The sequence below is a fragment of the Mustelus asterias genome, unplaced genomic scaffold (genome assembly GCF_964213995.1).
Source record: "Mustelus asterias unplaced genomic scaffold, sMusAst1.hap1.1 HAP1_SCAFFOLD_838, whole genome shotgun sequence".
Lineage (NCBI taxonomy): Eukaryota > Metazoa > Chordata > Chondrichthyes > Carcharhiniformes > Triakidae > Mustelus > Mustelus asterias.
This window is the reverse complement of record NW_027590784.1, coordinates 131,409-149,705: the sequence shown is the minus strand read 5'-3', so window position 1 is coordinate 149,705 and position 18,297 is coordinate 131,409. Positions and strand designations below refer to the sequence as shown.

The 18,297-nt window shown below is 44.3% G+C and overlaps 1 protein-coding gene across 1 annotated transcript in view; it reads left to right on the top strand.

The window, feature by feature from the left end:
- The first annotated feature begins 1,868 nt into the window (after positions 1-1,868).
- Positions 1,869-18,297, top strand: part of LOC144487506 (tumor necrosis factor receptor superfamily member 5-like) — a 60,012-nt gene continuing 43,583 nt past the window's right edge. Inside the window, exons 1-4 of the mRNA XM_078205591.1 lie at positions 1,869-1,898; positions 2,064-2,128; positions 8,317-8,413; positions 14,628-14,753. Coding sequence (XP_078061717.1) covers positions 2,105-2,128; positions 8,317-8,413; positions 14,628-14,753 — 247 coding nt within the window. The 5' untranslated portion in view covers positions 1,869-1,898; positions 2,064-2,104. The remainder of the gene's footprint in view (positions 1,899-2,063; positions 2,129-8,316; positions 8,414-14,627; positions 14,754-18,297) is intronic.

Sequence of the window (18,297 nt, the reverse complement as noted above, 5' to 3'; positions counted from 1 at the left end):
CCACACTCCGGCACCTGTTCAGGTACGCTGAGGGAGAATTTAGCACGGCCAATACACCTAGCCAGCACGTCTTTCCGACTGTGGGAGGAAACCGGAGCACCCGGAGGAAACCCATGCAGACACGGGGAGAAAGTGCAAACTCCACACAGACAGTGACCCGAGCGGGGAATCGAACCCGGGTCCCTGGTGCTGTGATGCAGCAGTGCCACCGTGCTGCCCCATAACATTTAATAATTATTTAGATTTGCATTTGCGATGCCGAGACATTCAAGGATATCGGCCAAGTGTTGGAGAATGGGATGAGAATATTGAGGTGGTTTGTCTTTGGCGGGCACAGAGCCGATGGGCCGAAGGGCCTTTGTGCTGTGAATCTCTCATTCTATGGAGAGTCCATTCCCAGGGTCGGGTTGGGCGGCTTCCCTTCAGGGAGCCGGGCCTGACTCTCGGCTCCGGGCCCCCCGGGGCCTGACGCTCGGCTCCGGGCTCCCCGGGGGCCTGACTCTCGGCTCCGGGCCCCCCGGGGCCTGGCTCTCGGCTCCGGGCCCCCCGGGGCCTGGCTCTCGGCTCCGGGCCCCCCGGGGCCTGGCTCTCGGCTCCGGGCCCCCCGGGGCCTGGCTCTCGGCTCCGGGCCCCCCGGGGCCTGGCTCTCGGCTCCGGGCCCCCCGGGGCCTGGCTCTCGGCTCCAGGGCCTGGCTCTCGGCTCCGGGCCCCCCGGGGGCCTGGCTCTCGGTTCCGGGCCCCCCGGGGCCTGTTACCCAGCCGCCCGCATCACAATCCGCGCTCACCCACATCTGACGTGATGTTTTGGGTTGAATTTTGCGCTAATTCCGCTGCTGTCGGCCTGAGCCCCGGGCCGGCCCTGCGGCCTGTGCGCTGACCGCGCTCAAACCCATGCCGAGTGAGTCCCCACTCCGCCCCCTCCATCCCCGGAACAAACAACAGCTTCCCCGGTGAGTGAAGGAGGCCCAACCCGCACCGCCGCCATTTGCTGCGGAGGGAGACAGAGACAAGATGGCGGCGCCCTGGGGTCAGGGGTCACTCCCGGCAGCCATGCTGCTCTCCGAGTACTACCTGCGCATGCGCGCCCCTCGGTTGCTGAAGCCAAGGTGGAGACTGGGCTCCCTGTCTGACTGTAAAAACAAGAACATATCCATCTCATCAGAACTCACAAATAAGTGACAGCTTCAGTAATATTTCCCCTCTGAGTCAGAAATAGGTTTGCCATTTCTGGTTAGGGGCATTCATAGAATCCTACAGTGCAGAACGAGGCCATTCGGCCCATCGAGTCTGCACCAACCACAATCCCACCCAGGCCCTATCCCCATATCCCTACATATTTACCCATTAATCTATGCATCCCGGGACACTAAGCGGCAATTTAGAATGGCCAATCATCCTAGCCCAAACATCTTTGGACTGTGGGAGGAAACCCACGCAGACACAGGGAGAATGTGCAAACTCCACACAGACAGTGACCTGAGCCAGGATTCGAACCCAGGCCCCTGGAGCTGTGAAGCAGCAGTACTAACCACTGGGCTACCGTGCCACCCTTTTGGCACCTCTGTTGTAATACAAAAGAGTGTCAGTGCTTGATTCCTTGCTCAAAGGGAGGTTAAATTGGTTTAGGAAAAACATTCCTGGAGAGTGAACTGCTCTTGGCTTAAAATCTATCTCTTTGACCAAATCTTTTGAGCACTTGTTTCAAAATCTTCCATTTGCTTGGTGTTGACCTCTTCAACTATTTTTTGTTCTCCTTATCCATTTAAGGGATCTAGGTGTCTGGGAAGCCATTTATCACCCATCTTTAAATTGCCATTGAGAAGGTGTTGACTCGCCTTCTCGAACCTCTTCAGTCCATGTGGTGTTTGTCTCAGTACACTACTCCTGTGAAGCTCCAAGTGATGCTTTGTAGTCTGACCATGACACAACTCCCACTGGGAGTTAAAATTTGGCACCTCTGTTGTAATACAAAAGAGTGTCAGTGCTTGATTCCTTGCTCAAACGGAGGTTAAATTGGTTTAGGAAAAACATAAGTTACATGAAATGCTATTTCTTTGTTACAGAATCCAAAGGAATTGTTCTGACAATTTCGTTTGAAGTAATTATGCTGAAGATTTTCTTTATATTGGTGAGTGCTAGGAATATATCAAAGTTTAAAGTTTATTAGTGTCACAAATAGGTTTACATGAACACTGTGATGATGTTACTGTGAAAATCCCCTAGTCGCCACACTCCGGCGCCTGTTCGGGTACACTGAGGGAGAATTTTAGCATGGCCAATGCACCTAACCAGCACATCTTTTGGACTGTGGGAGGAAATCGGAGCACCCGGAGGAAACCCACACAAACATGGGGAGAGATTGCAGACTTCGCACAGACAGTGACCCAAACCAGGAATAATAAAACATTTTTACTGCAATACAGCCCCATAACTGTTCCTTACTTGCATAATAAAATTTGCTGCATAAATATTTTTTGTTTACAAATTCCAAATATCATTAACTTGTCCATAACCTTGATTTGCCAACAAATAACAGAATATTTTGGAGTTAATCATAATACTTCAGACACGAAAGAATGATCTGTATCCAGTCATCGTAACGTGCATCAGAGTGAGATTCTCATTTTATATAATTGCTAATAGGTAAATCAGGGTCATATCGGAGTCTATCTGTGATCAGCGTGCTGTGAGTTTTATTGATTGAGAAGATTGCAGCCTAGCTGGCAAGTAAGGAAAGAAGAAAAATTATGAATCCTGTGGGAATGGGGGATGCATGAAGGGAAAAATAGATTAGGAGCATATGAGGAAGAAACGGTTTTCAAATAAAAGGCAGTTTGGGAGGAATTCTCTTTTTGGAAGCAGAGGTAGAGAAACCCTCTTCTGTTCCCAGGAGGCATCGAGGAGCAAGAAGATAAATAGACAAAATGTTGGAACAACTTCTGACACAAGTTTGACAGTGCCACCCCACTGTGCCACCATGCACTGCTGCCTCACAGCGCTAGGGACCCGGGTTCAATTCCTGACAAAATCCTCACAGTTTATTTAGACAATTTGTGATGAGCCTCAGGTTAATTGAAAAACAGGTTTCCTGATGAAATCCTCCTTAACTCCATGTATGGGTCACAAGAAAGACAGGAAAGTCTGTGTGGAGTTTGCACGTTCTCCCCATGTTTGCGTGGGTTTCCTCCGGGTGCTCCGGTTTCCTCCCACACTCCAAAGATGTGCAGGTTAGGTTGATTGGACATGCTAAATTAACCCTTAGTTTCCCGGGATGTGATAGGTTAGCGGGTAACTAAGTGGGGATAGGGCCTGGGTGGGATTGTTGTCGGTGTATACTTGATGAGCCGAATGGCCTCCTTCTGCACTGTAGAGTTTCAATCATTTCTATAAAAAATATCCTATCGGAGGGAGTAAAAGCGAGCGAGAGAGAGTTCTAGGTGTTAAGAGAGAGGGAGGGACCCTGCTGTAGGCTGGATAGAGAGAGAATCTTGAGACTGGAGGGAGCAACATTCTGTTTGTCGGGAACTGGCTCATCAATGGCTCAGTTAGGAAAGGGAGGGTCAATGATGTCAAGAATTTCCTTCTCATTAAATTGGATCTCCTGTCACAAGTAAATAACATTACAGAATAATTTTAAAAATGCAACTTTTTGCATAAGTTTTTTGTAAGACTGAAGTTTCACTCATGGTCAAATCCTCCCCTTTTTAGTAGACTGTTCAGAAAAACCCCCATGTATTTTTAATCCCACAGTCAACGCAAAAGCAGTTACTTTCACAGGCAAAAAAGTGAACATCCTGAATGGATTGAGAACCTGCGACAATGTTTCAAGTTGGGTTTGGAGATTTGATTTATTTTTTGAAAATTTTAGATTCTTGTAAGATTCTTGCTTCACACATGAAGCAAGCAACTCCCTCTATCAGAAGCATGAATAAAAATAGTTTCTAAATGTGTTACAGTTCAGGCTTTTTCTCAGCACATACTGTCATGTTCTGAGCTACATGATAAGTTCCGTAAGCACTGTGAGCTCCCTGTGTGTTCTTGCCTTGTGGTCCAAGGTTTAGAGATTAATCGCAGGACACTGGAGAATACATGGGATGCCGACCATGTTCTCCAGTCAATGGCAAAGGCAGAAATATTTGATATTCCAGAAGTTTGGTCAACTTGCAATTCTAAAAAAGTGACCTTTGGCAGTGATTTCAATATTTGATATTGGAAAAGTGAGTACAACTAGGCTAAACTGCTTGGATTTATTTACAAGTTACACTGAACCAAGAAGACATGAAAAGTAGAATAACCACACCTAAGTAATTTATAAACTGTTTCTACCCAAAAAGCCCAAAATCCTCACAGTTTATTTAGACAATTTGATTAATTGAAAAACAGGTTTCCTGATGAAATCCTCCTTAACTCCATGTATGGGTCACAGGAAAGAACAGGGAACTGAAGACGGAGTGGTAGATTTGGGGTCTGTAAAGTAGATTTTCTATTAATTAAAAAGCAGATAGAAACTAGAAGCAGGAGTAGGCCATTCGGCTCTTCGAACCTGCTCCGCCATTAAGACCCTAAGACGTAGGAACAGAATTAGGCCACTCGGCCCATCAAGTCTGCTCTGCCATTCAATCATGACTGATATTTTTCTCATCCCCATTCTCCTGCCTTTTCCCCATAACCCCTGATCCCCTTATTAATCAAGAACCTATCTATCTCTGTCTTAAGACACTCAGTGACCTGGCCTCCACAGCCTTCTGCGGCAAAGAGTTCCACAGATTCACCACTCGCTGGCTGAAGAAATTCCTCCTCATTTCTGTTTTAAATGATCGTCCCTTTAGTCTGAGGTTGTGCCCTCTGGTTCTAGTTTTTACTACTATTGGAAACATCCTCTCCACGTCCACTCTATCCAGGCCTCGCAGTATCCTGTAAGTTTCAATAAGATCCCCTCTCATCCTTCTAAACTCCAACAAGTACAGACCTAGAGTCCTCAACCGTTCCTCATACAACAAACTCTTCATAAGAACGTAAGAACATAAGAAATAGGAGCAGGAGTAGGCCATCTGGCCCTTCGAGCCTGCCCTGCCATTCAACAAGATCATGGCTGATCTGAAGCGAATCAGGTCCACTTACCCGCCTGCTCCCCATATCCCCTAATTCCCTTATCGATCAGAAAACTATCTACCCGTGATTTAAACATATTCAACGAGGAAGCCTCCACCACTTCAATGGGCAGAGAATTCCAGAGATTCACTACCCTCTGAGAGAAGAAGTTCCCCCTCAACTCTGTTCTGAACCGGCCCCCCTTATTTTGAGGCTGTGCCCTCTAGTTCTGGTTTCCCTTCTAAGTGGAAAGAATCTCTCCACCTCTACCCTATCCAGCCCCTTCATTATCTTATATGTCTCTATAAGATCACCCCTCATCCTTCTAAACTCCAACGAGTACAGACCCAATCTGTTTAATCTCTCCTCATAAGCTACACCCCTCATCTCCGGTATCAACCTGGTGAACCTTCTCTGCACTCCCTCCAAGGCCAATATATCCTTTCGCAAATAAGGGGACCAAAACTGCACACAGTACTCCAGTTGCGGCCTCACCAGTGCCTTGTACAGTTGCAGCAAGACCTCCCTGCTTTTATATTCTATCCCCCTCGCGATAAAGGCCAACATTCCATTCGCCTTCTTGATCACCTGCTGCACCTGCAGACTGAGTTTTTGCGATTCGTGCACAAGGACCCCCAGGTCCCTCTGCACAGTCGCACGATGTAATTTTTCTCCATTTAAATAATATTCCAATTTACTTTCCGCGTCCTCCACGCAATTCGCTTTCCCACTCACCTTCGTGTCATCAGCAAACTTGAATACCCTACATTCAGTCCCCTCCTCCAGATCATCTATGTAAATGGTAAACAATTGAGGCCCCAGCACCGATCCCTGCGGCACGCCACTGGTCACTAACTACCAACCAGAAAAGCACCCATTTATCCCAACTCTCTGCTTCCTGGTTGATAGCCAATCCACGCCAACACCTTACCCCTAACTCCGTGTACCCCAATCTTCTGCAGCAACCTTTTGTGAGGCACCTTATCGAACGCCTTCTGGAAATCTAAAAACACCACATCCACCGGTTCCCCTCTGTCAACCGCACTAGTGACATCTTCATAAAAGTCCAGTAGATTCGTCAAACACGACTTTCCCTTCATGAATCCATGCTGCGTCTGCTTGATCGAACCATTCTTATTCAGGTGCTCTGTTATTTCCACTTTAATAATGGACTCTAGCATCTTCCCAACTACGGACGTTAAGCTAACCGGCCTGTAGTTACCCGCCTTTTGTCTACTTCCTTTTTTTTTAAAACAGCGGCGTAACAGTAACTGTTTTCCAGTCAGCCGGCACTACCCCAGAGTCCAGCGAATTTTGATAAATTACTGCTAACGCATCTGCTATTACCTCAGCCATTTCTTTCAGTACCCTGGGATGCATTCCATCCGGGCCCGGGGACTTGTCTACCTTCAGTCCTATTAGTCTACCAAGCACCACCTCCTTAGTAACAGTAATTGTATTAAGGACCTCCCCTCCCACCAACTCTCGATCTCTAATATTCGGCAAACTATTTGTGTCTTCCACCGTGAAGACCGACACAAAGAACTTATTTAAAGTCTCAGCCATTTCCTCGTTTTCCACGATTAAATCCCCCCTCTCATCTTCCAAGGGTCCAACATTCACTCTAGCCACTCTATTCCTTTTTATATACTTGTAAAAACTTTTACTATCATTTTTTATATTTTGAGCTAGTTTAGTTTCATAATCTATCTTTCCTTTCTTAATCGCTAATCTTCATTCCAGGGATCATTCTTGTTAAACTCCTCTGGATCCTTTCCAAGGCCAGCACATCCTTCCTTAGATACAGGGCCCAAAACTGCTCAAAGTACCCCAAAATGGGGTCTGACGAGAGCCTTGCCTTATACAGCCTCAGAAGTACATCCTTGCTCTCGTATTCTAGCCCTCTTGACATGAATGCTAACATTGCGTTTGCCTTCCTAACTGCCGACTGAACCTGCACATTAACCTTAAGAGAATCTTGAACAAGGACTCCCAAAAATTCCAAGCATTATCTTGCAATTGAGTCCTTGTCTATATATGCCCTGTTTGTGAACCCAACTCTCCACTCACCTGATGAAGGAGCAGCACTCCGAAAGCTCATGCTACCAAATAAACCTGTTGGACTTTAACCTGGTGTTGTGAGACTTCTTATTATATAATTTCTAGCTTCTTTATCAAGCCATAATGCTTAAAGTTAAGGCATCCTGAAAACCAGGTCCTGAGAAATCTCAAATTTGCCTGGAAGAACAAAAACTGGACCTCTGGCTATAAGTATTATTAAGGCTGTCTTTCTGAACTTGCTATGCAGCTCTTATTCTCGAGAAATCTCTACAAAATCCTGTCCTCAGCTACCTGGAATCGCCTGATTCTAACTCCTCAGTGGAAGAGCCCCTCTGACTAGACTCTGATATTCACGTAAACTTTTAGCTATTTGATTTGATTTTAATATTTATCAAAGTGAAACTCCTTTGCTTTGTGCACGTGTGTGTATATATAATGCTCCTGGTGTAACAATCCAAGTGTACCTGATTATGGACACAAGGATTGAAGAATTAGGAGGTTCAATCTGTCTTTCACTCCTGTCCATAACACATTTCATACGTTATGTGAAAAAATAGCTAACACTCAGGAAGTAAAATGGATATTGCACTTTATTGATGTTTATGACAATCAGAATTTGCAAGTTTGATAAAAGCAAATTACTGCGGATGCGGGAATCTGAAACCAAAAGAGAAAACGCTGGAAAATCTCAGCAGGTCTGGCAGCATCTGTAAGGAGAGAAAAGAGCTGACGTTTCGAGTCCAGATGACCAAGGGGACCCCTCTTTCGGTTTTCTCTTTTGGATTGCAAGTTTGATTCCTTCCTTATGCTGATCTGAGTTGTGTCGCCATTAGAGGTGCTGCAATCAGTACTACTGGGTGCAGGGGAGGAAAATGTTTCCGTTCTTGGTTATTATCTCATTACTCCCTGAAGAAAATGTACATCGCATGCACATGGACATTGGGTGAGGACAGAAATGGAATCAGCTTTGATGACCTCTCCTTTCAATAGATCTCTGTTAAAGTTACACAGGAGCAGTGGGCAGTTGGGTTTGGTGTCAAGGTATCAGAGGGTGATTGGTGCCTGTGGCACTGCACAGTCGCATAGAAACAAAAGCATTCAGAAAAGATGGGAAAAAGATTGACAAAACAATCTCACGACAGTTTGGTTCTTATTTCAAATTAGATGTACTTCATGCTGATCTCCTACCGACCAGTGGTGAACAATTGCCTTCAGGCCCAATTTTTGTATAACGGAAACTGCTGTGACATGTGCCCTGCAGGTGAGTGAGTCAGTCTTTGATCATCACCTCTATTGCATTCTGCAGCCTTCAAGAACCAATCACTGATTGCTGCCTGGTGTATGGTATGCAATTCTGTCTTAAAGCTGCAAAGCTGGAAAACTTGGTGCTTCTATTTACATGTAGCTGGATTTAAAAGAGATAAAGACTTGGATTTATAGCGAGAGAGTCCCTACAGTGCAGAAGGAGGCCATTCGGCTCATCGAGTCTGCACCGACCACAATCCCACCCAGGCCCTATCCCGATAACCGCATGCATTTAATCTAACTAGTCCCCCTGACACTAAGGGTCAATTTAGCATGGCCAATCAACCTAACCCGCACATCTTTGGACTGTTCTTGGAAACTGGAGCACCTGCAGGAAACTCACGCAGACACAGGGAGAATGTGCAAACTCCACACAGACAGTGACCCAAGCCGGGAATGGAACCTGAGTCCCTGGCGTTGTGAGGCAGCAGTGCTAACCACTGTGTCACCATGCCACCCTTATTTATGTTACAGCATTAACACGCTCAGGACATCCCAAAGCATTTTCCACCAAATGAAGTAATTTTGAATATGTGGTAATTCCCCTATTTCAATTTGTAGACCTGATATTTTATAAATTGCTTTCTTCCACTGTTACTGCCTCACCAACAGTCACAATCTCACACTGTAGAAAAGACAGCAGGCAGCTGAGATGAAACGTCACAGACTAATCCTTATGTCTCCACAGAATTGCAGTGTTGATTCAGAGAGAAATCAACTATTGACTTTTAAATGGGGACTGAATCTTATAGATGTTGTTGGTTTTAAAAATATTAACTTTATTTAGTTATTTAACCTGCTCCAAATTATAAACCTACATGTTGATAATCTGCAACTTTGCAAACCCTGAACAACCTTGTGTATATCGAGAACTTTACTTGACAATTAACCTTCATATTTACCTATTCCCTCATCATGGCAATGACTTGTTTTTACTCTCTGCAAGATGCTTTATAAATTCTACTTACTTTTACAATCAGAATTTATTAGAGTTAAATTTAATGACCCAATATAACCATATAGACATTAATTGAATATCATGAATGAGTTGATAACACTGTATGGTGTGATCTCAACTGGGACTTCCTGAAATTCATTTCAATTAACTGGGCTGACTAGGGCAAAAATCAGATAAGGTACCTGATTGATATCCAGTGACACCCATTGATAAATCCAACCATGTGGACCCTAGGGAGAACATTCTCATCCACTGAGCAGAATACCTTGCTAAGGCAATAAATCCAGGCTCACATGTAAATAATGGTCAGCTGAAATTGTCAATGCTTACCACACTTCAGCTGAGGTCAAATAGCTCTAGAACTATCCTGGAACCTTCAGAATCTATTCTGTTCACTACACACTAACGTGAAGCAAACCTCCAACGTTTTTTGACTGGTCATTTTGATCCTTCATGGCCCATGTGCTTGTGGTTACCATTCTTGGCAGTATTGGTAAAGCGATCAAAGACATATTAGAATGTCTGCCAATATTGTGGATCCTGGAAATCAGAAATAACAATAGAAAATGCTGGGATTAGGCAGCAGGTGAGGCGGCATCTGGAGGGACAGAGTTAACTTTACAAGTTGATGATGTTCAGAACACGCAAACATTAGAAATGTAACAGTTACAGAGTTGAGGAGGAGGAAGAACAAAAGAAAAGGTCTGCAACAGTGGGCCAGTGGGCTGACGAATGGCAGATGGAGTTTAATTTAGACAAATGCAAGGTGATGCATTTTGGTAGATTGAACCAGGGCAGGACTTACTCAGTTAATGGTAGGGCGTTGGGGAGAGTTACAGAACAAAGAGATCTAGGGGTACGTGTTCATAGCTCCTTGAAAGTGGAGTCACAGGTGGACAGAGTGGTGAAGGCGGCATTCAGCATGCTTGGTTTCATCGGTCAGAACACTGAATACAGGAGTTGGAATGTCTTGTTGAAGTTGTACAAGACATTGGTAAGGCCACACTTGGAATACTGTGTACAGTTCTGGTCACCCTATTATAGAAAGGATATTATTAAACTAGAAAGAGTGCAGAAAAGATTTACTAGGATGCTACCGGGACTTGATGGATTGAGTTATAAGGAGAGGCTGGATAGACTGGGACTTTTTTCTCTGGAGCGTAGGAGGCTGAGGGGTGATCTCATAGAGGTCTATAAAATAATGAGGGGCACAGATCAGCTAGATAGTCAATATCTTTTCCCAAAGGTAGGGGAGTCTAAAACTAGAGGGCATAGATTTAAGGTGAGAGGGGAGAGATACAAAAGTATTCAGAGGAACAATTTTTTCACACAGAGGGTGGTGAGTGTCTGGAACAAGCTGCCAGAGGCAGTAGTAGAGGCGGGTACAATTTTGTCTTTTAAAAAGCATTTAGATAGTTACATGGGTACGATGGGTATAGAGGGATATGGGCCAAATGCGGGCAACTGGGATTAGTTTAGGGGTTTAAAAAAATGGGCGGCATGGACAAGTTGGGCCAAAGGGCCTGTTTCCATGCTGTAAACCTCTATGACTCTATAACAGGGTGGAAGAAAAGACAATGACAAAAGGAATGATGGTGCAAGAGAGAAAGGATCATAGAATCATACAGCACAGAAGAGGCCCTTCGGCCCATTGAGTCAGGACCAACACATTAGAAACACCTGAACTCCACCTAATCCCATCTGCCAGCATTTGGCCCATAGCCCTGAATGTTTTTAACAAAGTAGAACAGTTAATTCATTGATCAGCCATGCCAAAGTCAAGAAGTCCAACATTATTATATTGATTCTGCTAGACTGAGGGAGTCAATGAGGCTTTAAAGCACTTGGTAGCAGAAATACCCTTTCCTGTTCTCCCCACTTCCTTAATTTCATTTCTATGGTCAACCGGATGATCATGAATCAAGTAAAGGTGCTCATTGTGCTCAATGACCTATACTGGCTCCTGCTGATGCAGAGTCTCAATTTTAAAATTCTCATTTTCAAATCCCTCCATGGTCACTTATCTGCCAACCTCTGAAATCTCCTCCAGTTGCACAGCCCTCCTGTGCTTTCCTCATAATGATCCTGATTTTAGTAGTCCCACCATTGATCGCTGTGCTGCCTTCAGTTGTTAAGGCCCTAAGCTCTGGAATTCTCACCCTAACCCTCTTGGCCTCTCTGACCTGCTTTCCTCCTTTAAAGAAACATGGAAAATTTACATAAAAACATAGAAAACTACAGCACAAAACAGGCCCTTCGACCCCACAAGTTGTGCCAAACATATCCCTACCTTTTAGGCCTACCTATAACCCTCCATCCTATTAAGTCCCATGTACTCATCCAGGAGTCTCTTAAAAGACCCTATTGAGTTTGCCTCCACCACCACTGACGGCAGCCGATTCCACTCGCCCACCACCCTCTGTGTGAAAAACTTCCCCCTAACATTTCCCCTGTACATACACCCCAGCACCTTAAACCTGTGTCCTCTCGTAGCAGACATTTCCACCCTGGGAAAAAGCCTCTGAGAGTCCACCCGATCTATGCCTCTCAACATCTTATATACCTCTATTAGGTCTCCTCTCATCCTACGTATCTCCAAGGAGAAAAGACCGAGCTCCCTCAGCCTATCCTCATAAGGCATGCCACTCAATCCTTGTAAATCGCCTCTGCACCCTTTCAATCTTTTCCACATCTTTCCTGTAATGAGGCGACCAGAACTGAGCACAGTACTCCAAGTGGGGTCTGACGAGGGTCTTATATAGCTGCATCATTATCCCCGGACTCCTAAACTCAATCCCTTGATTGATAAAGGCCAGCACACCATCCGCCTTCCTAACCACCTCCTCCACCTGCGGGGCCGATTTTAGAGTCCTATGGACTTGGACCCCAAGATCCTTCTGATCCTCTACAGTACTAAGAGTCTTTCCCTTTATATTGTACTCTTTCATCCCATTTGACCTGCTAAAATGGACCACTACGCATTTATCTAGGTTGAAGTCCATCTGCCACTTCTCCGCCCAGTCTTGCATCCTATCTATGTTCCTCTGTAACTTTTGACATCCCTCCAGACTATCCACAACCCCACCAACCTTCGTGTCGTCGGCAAACTTACCAACCCATCCCTCCACTTCCTCATCCAGGTCATTTATGAAAATGACAAACAGCAAGGGTCCCAGAACAGATCCCTGGGGCACACCGACTGGTGACCGACCTCCATTTAGAAAAAGACCCATCTATACACACTCTCTGCCTCCTTTGGGCAAGCCAGTTCTGGATCCACAGGGCAGCAGCCCCTTGGATCCCATGCCCTCTCACTTTTTCTAGAAGCCTTGCATGGGGGACCTTATCGAACGCCTCGCTAAAATCCATATAAACCACATCTACCGCTTTCCCTTCGTCAATGTGTTTAGTCACATTTTCGAAGAACTCCACCAGGCTCGTAAGGCACGATCTGCCCTTAACAAAGCCATGCTGAGTATTCTTGAGCATACTAAACCTCTCTAAATGCTCATAAATCTTGTCCCTCAGGACAACACCTCCTTCCCTTTACAACACCTCCTCAGGCCTTTACAACACAGAAGGAAGCCATTTGGCCCATTGTATCTGTGCTGATCAGAAAATAGTTATCAGCCTCATCCCACTTTTCAGTGCTACATTTGTGTATTATGGCATTTCGTGTGAATGTCCAAGTATATTTTGAATGTGATGTGGGCTTCTGCCTTACCACTCTTTCATGCAGTGAGTTCTGTGCCTCCATAACCTCTGGGTGAAATAATCTTTCCTCAACTCCCCTCTAATCTTTCTGCCAATTAATTTAGAAGAATGAGAAGGGATCTAATTGAGATATAAAATTCTGACAGGGACAGACTGGATGCAGGGATGTTATTTCCTCTGGCTGGTGGGGAGGGTCTAGAACAAGGGGTCGCAGTCTCAGGATACGGGGTAGACCATTTAGGACTGAGATGAGAAGAGGGTGGTCCAGAATTCTCTACCACAAAAGGCTGCAGAGACCAAATCACTGAATGTATTTAATAAGAAGGAAACAGATTCCAAAATGCTAAAGGTGTCAAGGAGTATGGGGCGAGTGCTGGAGTATGGCATTGAGATAGAGGCTCAGCCATGATCATATTGAATGATGGAACACGCTTGAAGGGCCGAATGGCCTACTCCTATGTTCTATCTTTAAGTCTAAGCACACTTGTTATTGACCACTCTGCTTATGGAAATAGGTCCTTTTCACTCTTATGTTGGCCCCTCATATTTTAATGCACCTCAATTAAATCTCCTTTCAGCCTCCTCTGTCCAAATTAAACAACCCTAGTCTGTCCAATCTTTCCTCATAGCTAAAGTTCTCCAATCCTGGCAACGTTCTTATATATCTGCTCTGTATCTTCTCATAATGCCTTGACCAGGACTGAACACAATACAGATAACTGACACAGTGGCACAGTGGTTAGCACTGTTGCCTCACAGCGCCAGGGACCCAGGTTCGATTTCAGCCTTGGGTGACTGTGCAAACTCCACACATTCTCCCCGTGTCTGGGTGGGTTTTCTCCAAGTGCTCTGGTTTTATTTGGTTTGATGTCGAGTTTAGCGTTAGAATGTTCCTGCAAAACATCGTGGGACATTTCATGTTAAAGGTGCTATATAAATTCAGTTCGTTGTTGAATTATGGTTTGTGTCTATTCAGGTTGAGTTTTTAAAAATGTTTTTACTCCATCCTTAAAGTTACAAAGCCTATGCTCAGAATGCATTGGGCAAACCTGAATCCATTCCCTGCTTGCTTCAAAAACCAAATTCAAAATCCAATTGAATCCAATTCAAGGTTCCCACAAAAGAGGCAAACAAGATCCAAGCTGACAAGATAAGGCATTGCACCCCATCTTGGGCTTGATCTTGGCCAAAAGGTCGGGAAGTGATACCCCATAAATTCCCACTCCAACTTCCTCGTCCACTGGCTTTCACCTGGGTCTATTTTGGTTATATTAGCACAATGGCACGCTTCTCTAAATATCCCACCAACTGTGGCTCTGCTGGAGTGGATTGGTGCCAACTAATCACTTTTAAATGGATACAGGCATAGATGATCCATGACTTTCAATTCCAGAGCAATATGTTTAGGAAGAAGGGAGGGAAGCTGAGACAATATCAAATCTTGTCATGGAAAATTTATCTGTTGCGAATATGGCAATTTGATTTTTTTTGATTGCAGGCACTGAACTGGTGGACTACTGTGGAGCATCTTCCCCAACACGATGTAGAACGTGTAGTTCTGGGACATTCACCAATCATATACATAATTTAAAAGCATGTTATCCCTGTCTGGATTGCGGTGGAGGTAAAACATAGTAATATTAATACTGAGGTTTTTCAGAAGACTTGCAGGTACTTTCCTAGCTGCAAAATTAAGCGTTCGGAAATATACTCAGGTGAGCAAAATATGTATTCACTGTTTTGATGAGCTCTGATTACACATGCATTTTCTGTGACTGAAGCTATGCACTGAATTCCCATCAAACCCATTTCATAATTTCCACACATCTCGAGCATTGCACACTTGTGCGCGTAGCGTTCTCAATGGAATGTTAGTTGTTGTCCTGCATCGCTATCTCCATTTTACTAGTTATTTTTCAATTTGATTTTTGTTGAATTATTTTAAAAGTGATTTTAGAATCGCTATTTACAGGTTTGCCTTTAGCCCTTATGGGAAGGAACTAAAGGAAAAACTGGGGCGTTTATGCTTCAAACAGCTCAGCAGAGTTGCTCACACCCAACTGTAACAGTTGTCTCTATTTATACTCCTGATCCAATGTTCAGTACCTGTCATTCGTAATTAAATTGGCTTAACATGCTAATTGTCAAAGGATAGAATTGCTAGGACATTGACAGATTCCCTTCTCTTTCTTTTAAAGCTTTAGAAAAAATAAGAACATATTTTTTCCTCAACCCAAACAAATAGAAATAAAAGCATGTACTTTAACATCACAGACCCCATACTTATACACAAAGCCAGTTACAAAGCAAAAAATATTATCCACTGTAAACCAATGCATCTCTGTTTAGTGTGTCACATGATTGGTGAAGACATCAGAGGCATTTGGAAGATTTTCCCTCGCTTCCATCCCGGACTATAAGCGGCAACACCAGTGCCGGATTTAGGCATAAGCTAAACAAGCTACAGCTTAGGGCCTCACAAAGTTTCAGAAGGTTTACAATGAAGAGAACATTTAAGAGCAGATGCCAGAAAAGAAAAAGAAAGCACCAGCTTGAAGAGCAACTCAAAAAATTACCAAAATCTATGAGATCAAGCCAGCCAAATGATAAATATGTAATCAGTAAATGCATTCATTTGAAAATAATTTGTATTTTTCACTTTAAATACCTTGCTATTAAACAATTAAAAGGCATAATTATGTTTTCAATTGTTTTGTGGCGACCCAAGGTCCTGTTTTGGTACGCACCTTTGTGAGACCTTTTGGTGTAACTTTTTAACAAGGGGCCTCCAAGCTTTATATAGCTTAGGGCCTCACCAAGTCTAAATCCGGCACTGGGCAACACCTACGCAATAAAGCTCCACAAAACTGGTGAAGCAATCCAGCATGTGGCAACCTTGTCATTAGTTAAAATTTGCTGTATAAGTGAGCTGACCACTTCAGTATACAACAGCAAAAGACAAAACTCTGACAAGGTCTGTTTTCCAGCAAAAAATAATCCGAAGAAATTCAGACCTTGTTCTCGGGTCAAGGATCAATTTTCAAGAAGATCATTCCACCATTGATTGAAGTGCGGTAAATCAGGCCATTGGATGCACCCCTTTGCCAAGGGTGCATATATTTTTTTTAAATGATCAATGCACTCCAGACTATACCTAACTTTTTTTTACTCAACCATGACTTTGGGAACGCTCGGAGAGTCGGAGGCAGGCAAAGAAAACTATTTTCAGCCAGCGCAACAACTAGTCGATTAAAACAAGGGTTCAAAATCTCCGAGAAAATGAGCAGAGTGAAAATAAGGTAGTAGGAAGTTAGAAACAAGTTTTCTTTCTGAAGCTGCGGTGTCTTTTCCAGCTCCGTGCCTTCACAGTTGGCGGTCTGCAGCATCCGGTCCTCGAACTGAGGGAGAATTTGGAATGCAACTTCTCAGAACGAAAGACAGATAACGCAATTGTAACCAAAATTAATCAGAATTAAAGCTGGAATCTCTTGGTTCTGACGTAGAAAACAAAGAAAATTCTTTAAGTGACAGTTCAATCAATACATTTTTTAAAGAAACTACAGAAATAATACAAATTAAATTTGAAGAGAAGTTAAATTAGAGGGAACATAGAACATAGAACATAGAACATTACAGCGCAGAACAGGCCCTTCGGCCCACGATGTTGCACCGACCAGTTAAAAAAAAAACTGTGACCCTCCAACCTAAACCAATTTCTTTTCGTCCATGAACCTATCTACGGATCTCTTAAACGCCCCCAAACTAGGCGCATTTACTACTGATGCTGGCAGGGCATTCCAATCCCTCACCACCCTCTGGGTAAAGAACCTACCCCTGACATCGGTTCTATAACTACCCCCCCTCAATTTAAAGCCATGCCCCCTCGTGCTGGATTTCTCCATCAGAGGAAAAAGGCTATCACTATCCACCCTATCTAAACCTCTAATCATCTTATATGTTTCAATAAGATCCCCTCTTAGCCGCCGCCTTTCCAGCGAAAACAATCCCAAATCCCTCAGCCTCTCCTCATAGGATCTCCCCTCCATACCAGGCAACATCCTGGTAAACCTCCTCTGCACCCTCTCCAAAGCCTCCACATCCTTCCTGTAATGTGGGGACCAGAACTGCACACAGTACTCCAAGTGCGGCCGCACCAGAGTTGTGTACAGTTGCAACATAACGCTACGACTCCTAAATTCAATCCCCCTACCAATAAACGCCAAGACACCATATGCCTTCTTAACAACCTTATCTACTTGATTCCCAACTTTCAGGGATCTATGCACACATACACCTAGATCCCTCTGCTCCTCCACACTATTCAAAGTCCTCCCGTTAGCCCTATACTCAACACATCTGTTATTCCTACCAAAGTGAATTACCTCACACTTCTCCGCATTAAACTCCATCCGCCACCTCTCGGCCCAACTTTGCAACCTGTCTAAGTCTTCCTGCAAACTACGACACCCTTCCTCACTGTCTACCACACCACCGACTTTGGTGTCATCAGCAAATTTGCTAATCCACCCAACTATACCCTCATCCAGATCATTAATAAATATTACAAACAGCAGTGGCCCCAAAACAGATCCCTGAGGTACACCACTTGTAACCGCACTCCATGATGAATATTTACTATCAACCACCACCCTCTGTTTCCTATCCGCTAGCCAATTCCTGATCCAATTTCCTAGATCACCCCCAATCCCATACATCTGCATTTTCTGCAGAAGCCTACCATGGTGAACCTTATCAAACGCCTTACTAAAATCCATATATACCACGTCCACTGCCTTGCCCCCATCCACCTCCTTGGTCACTTTCTCAAAAAACTCAATAAGGTTAGTAAGGCACGACCTACCTGCCACAAAACCATGCTGACTATCACCTATCAATTCATTACTCTCCAAATAACTATAAATCCTATCCCTTATAATTTTTTCCAACATCTTGCCGACAACAGAAGTGAGACTCACCGGTCTATAATTCCCGGGGAAGTCTCTGTTCCCCTTCTTAAACAATGGGACAACATTCGCTAACCTCCAATCTTCTGGTACTATACCAGAGGCCAACGACGACCTGAAGATCAGAGCCAGAGGCTCTGCAATCACTTCTCTTGCCTCCCAGAGAATCCTTGGATAAATCCCATCCGGACCAGGGGATTTATC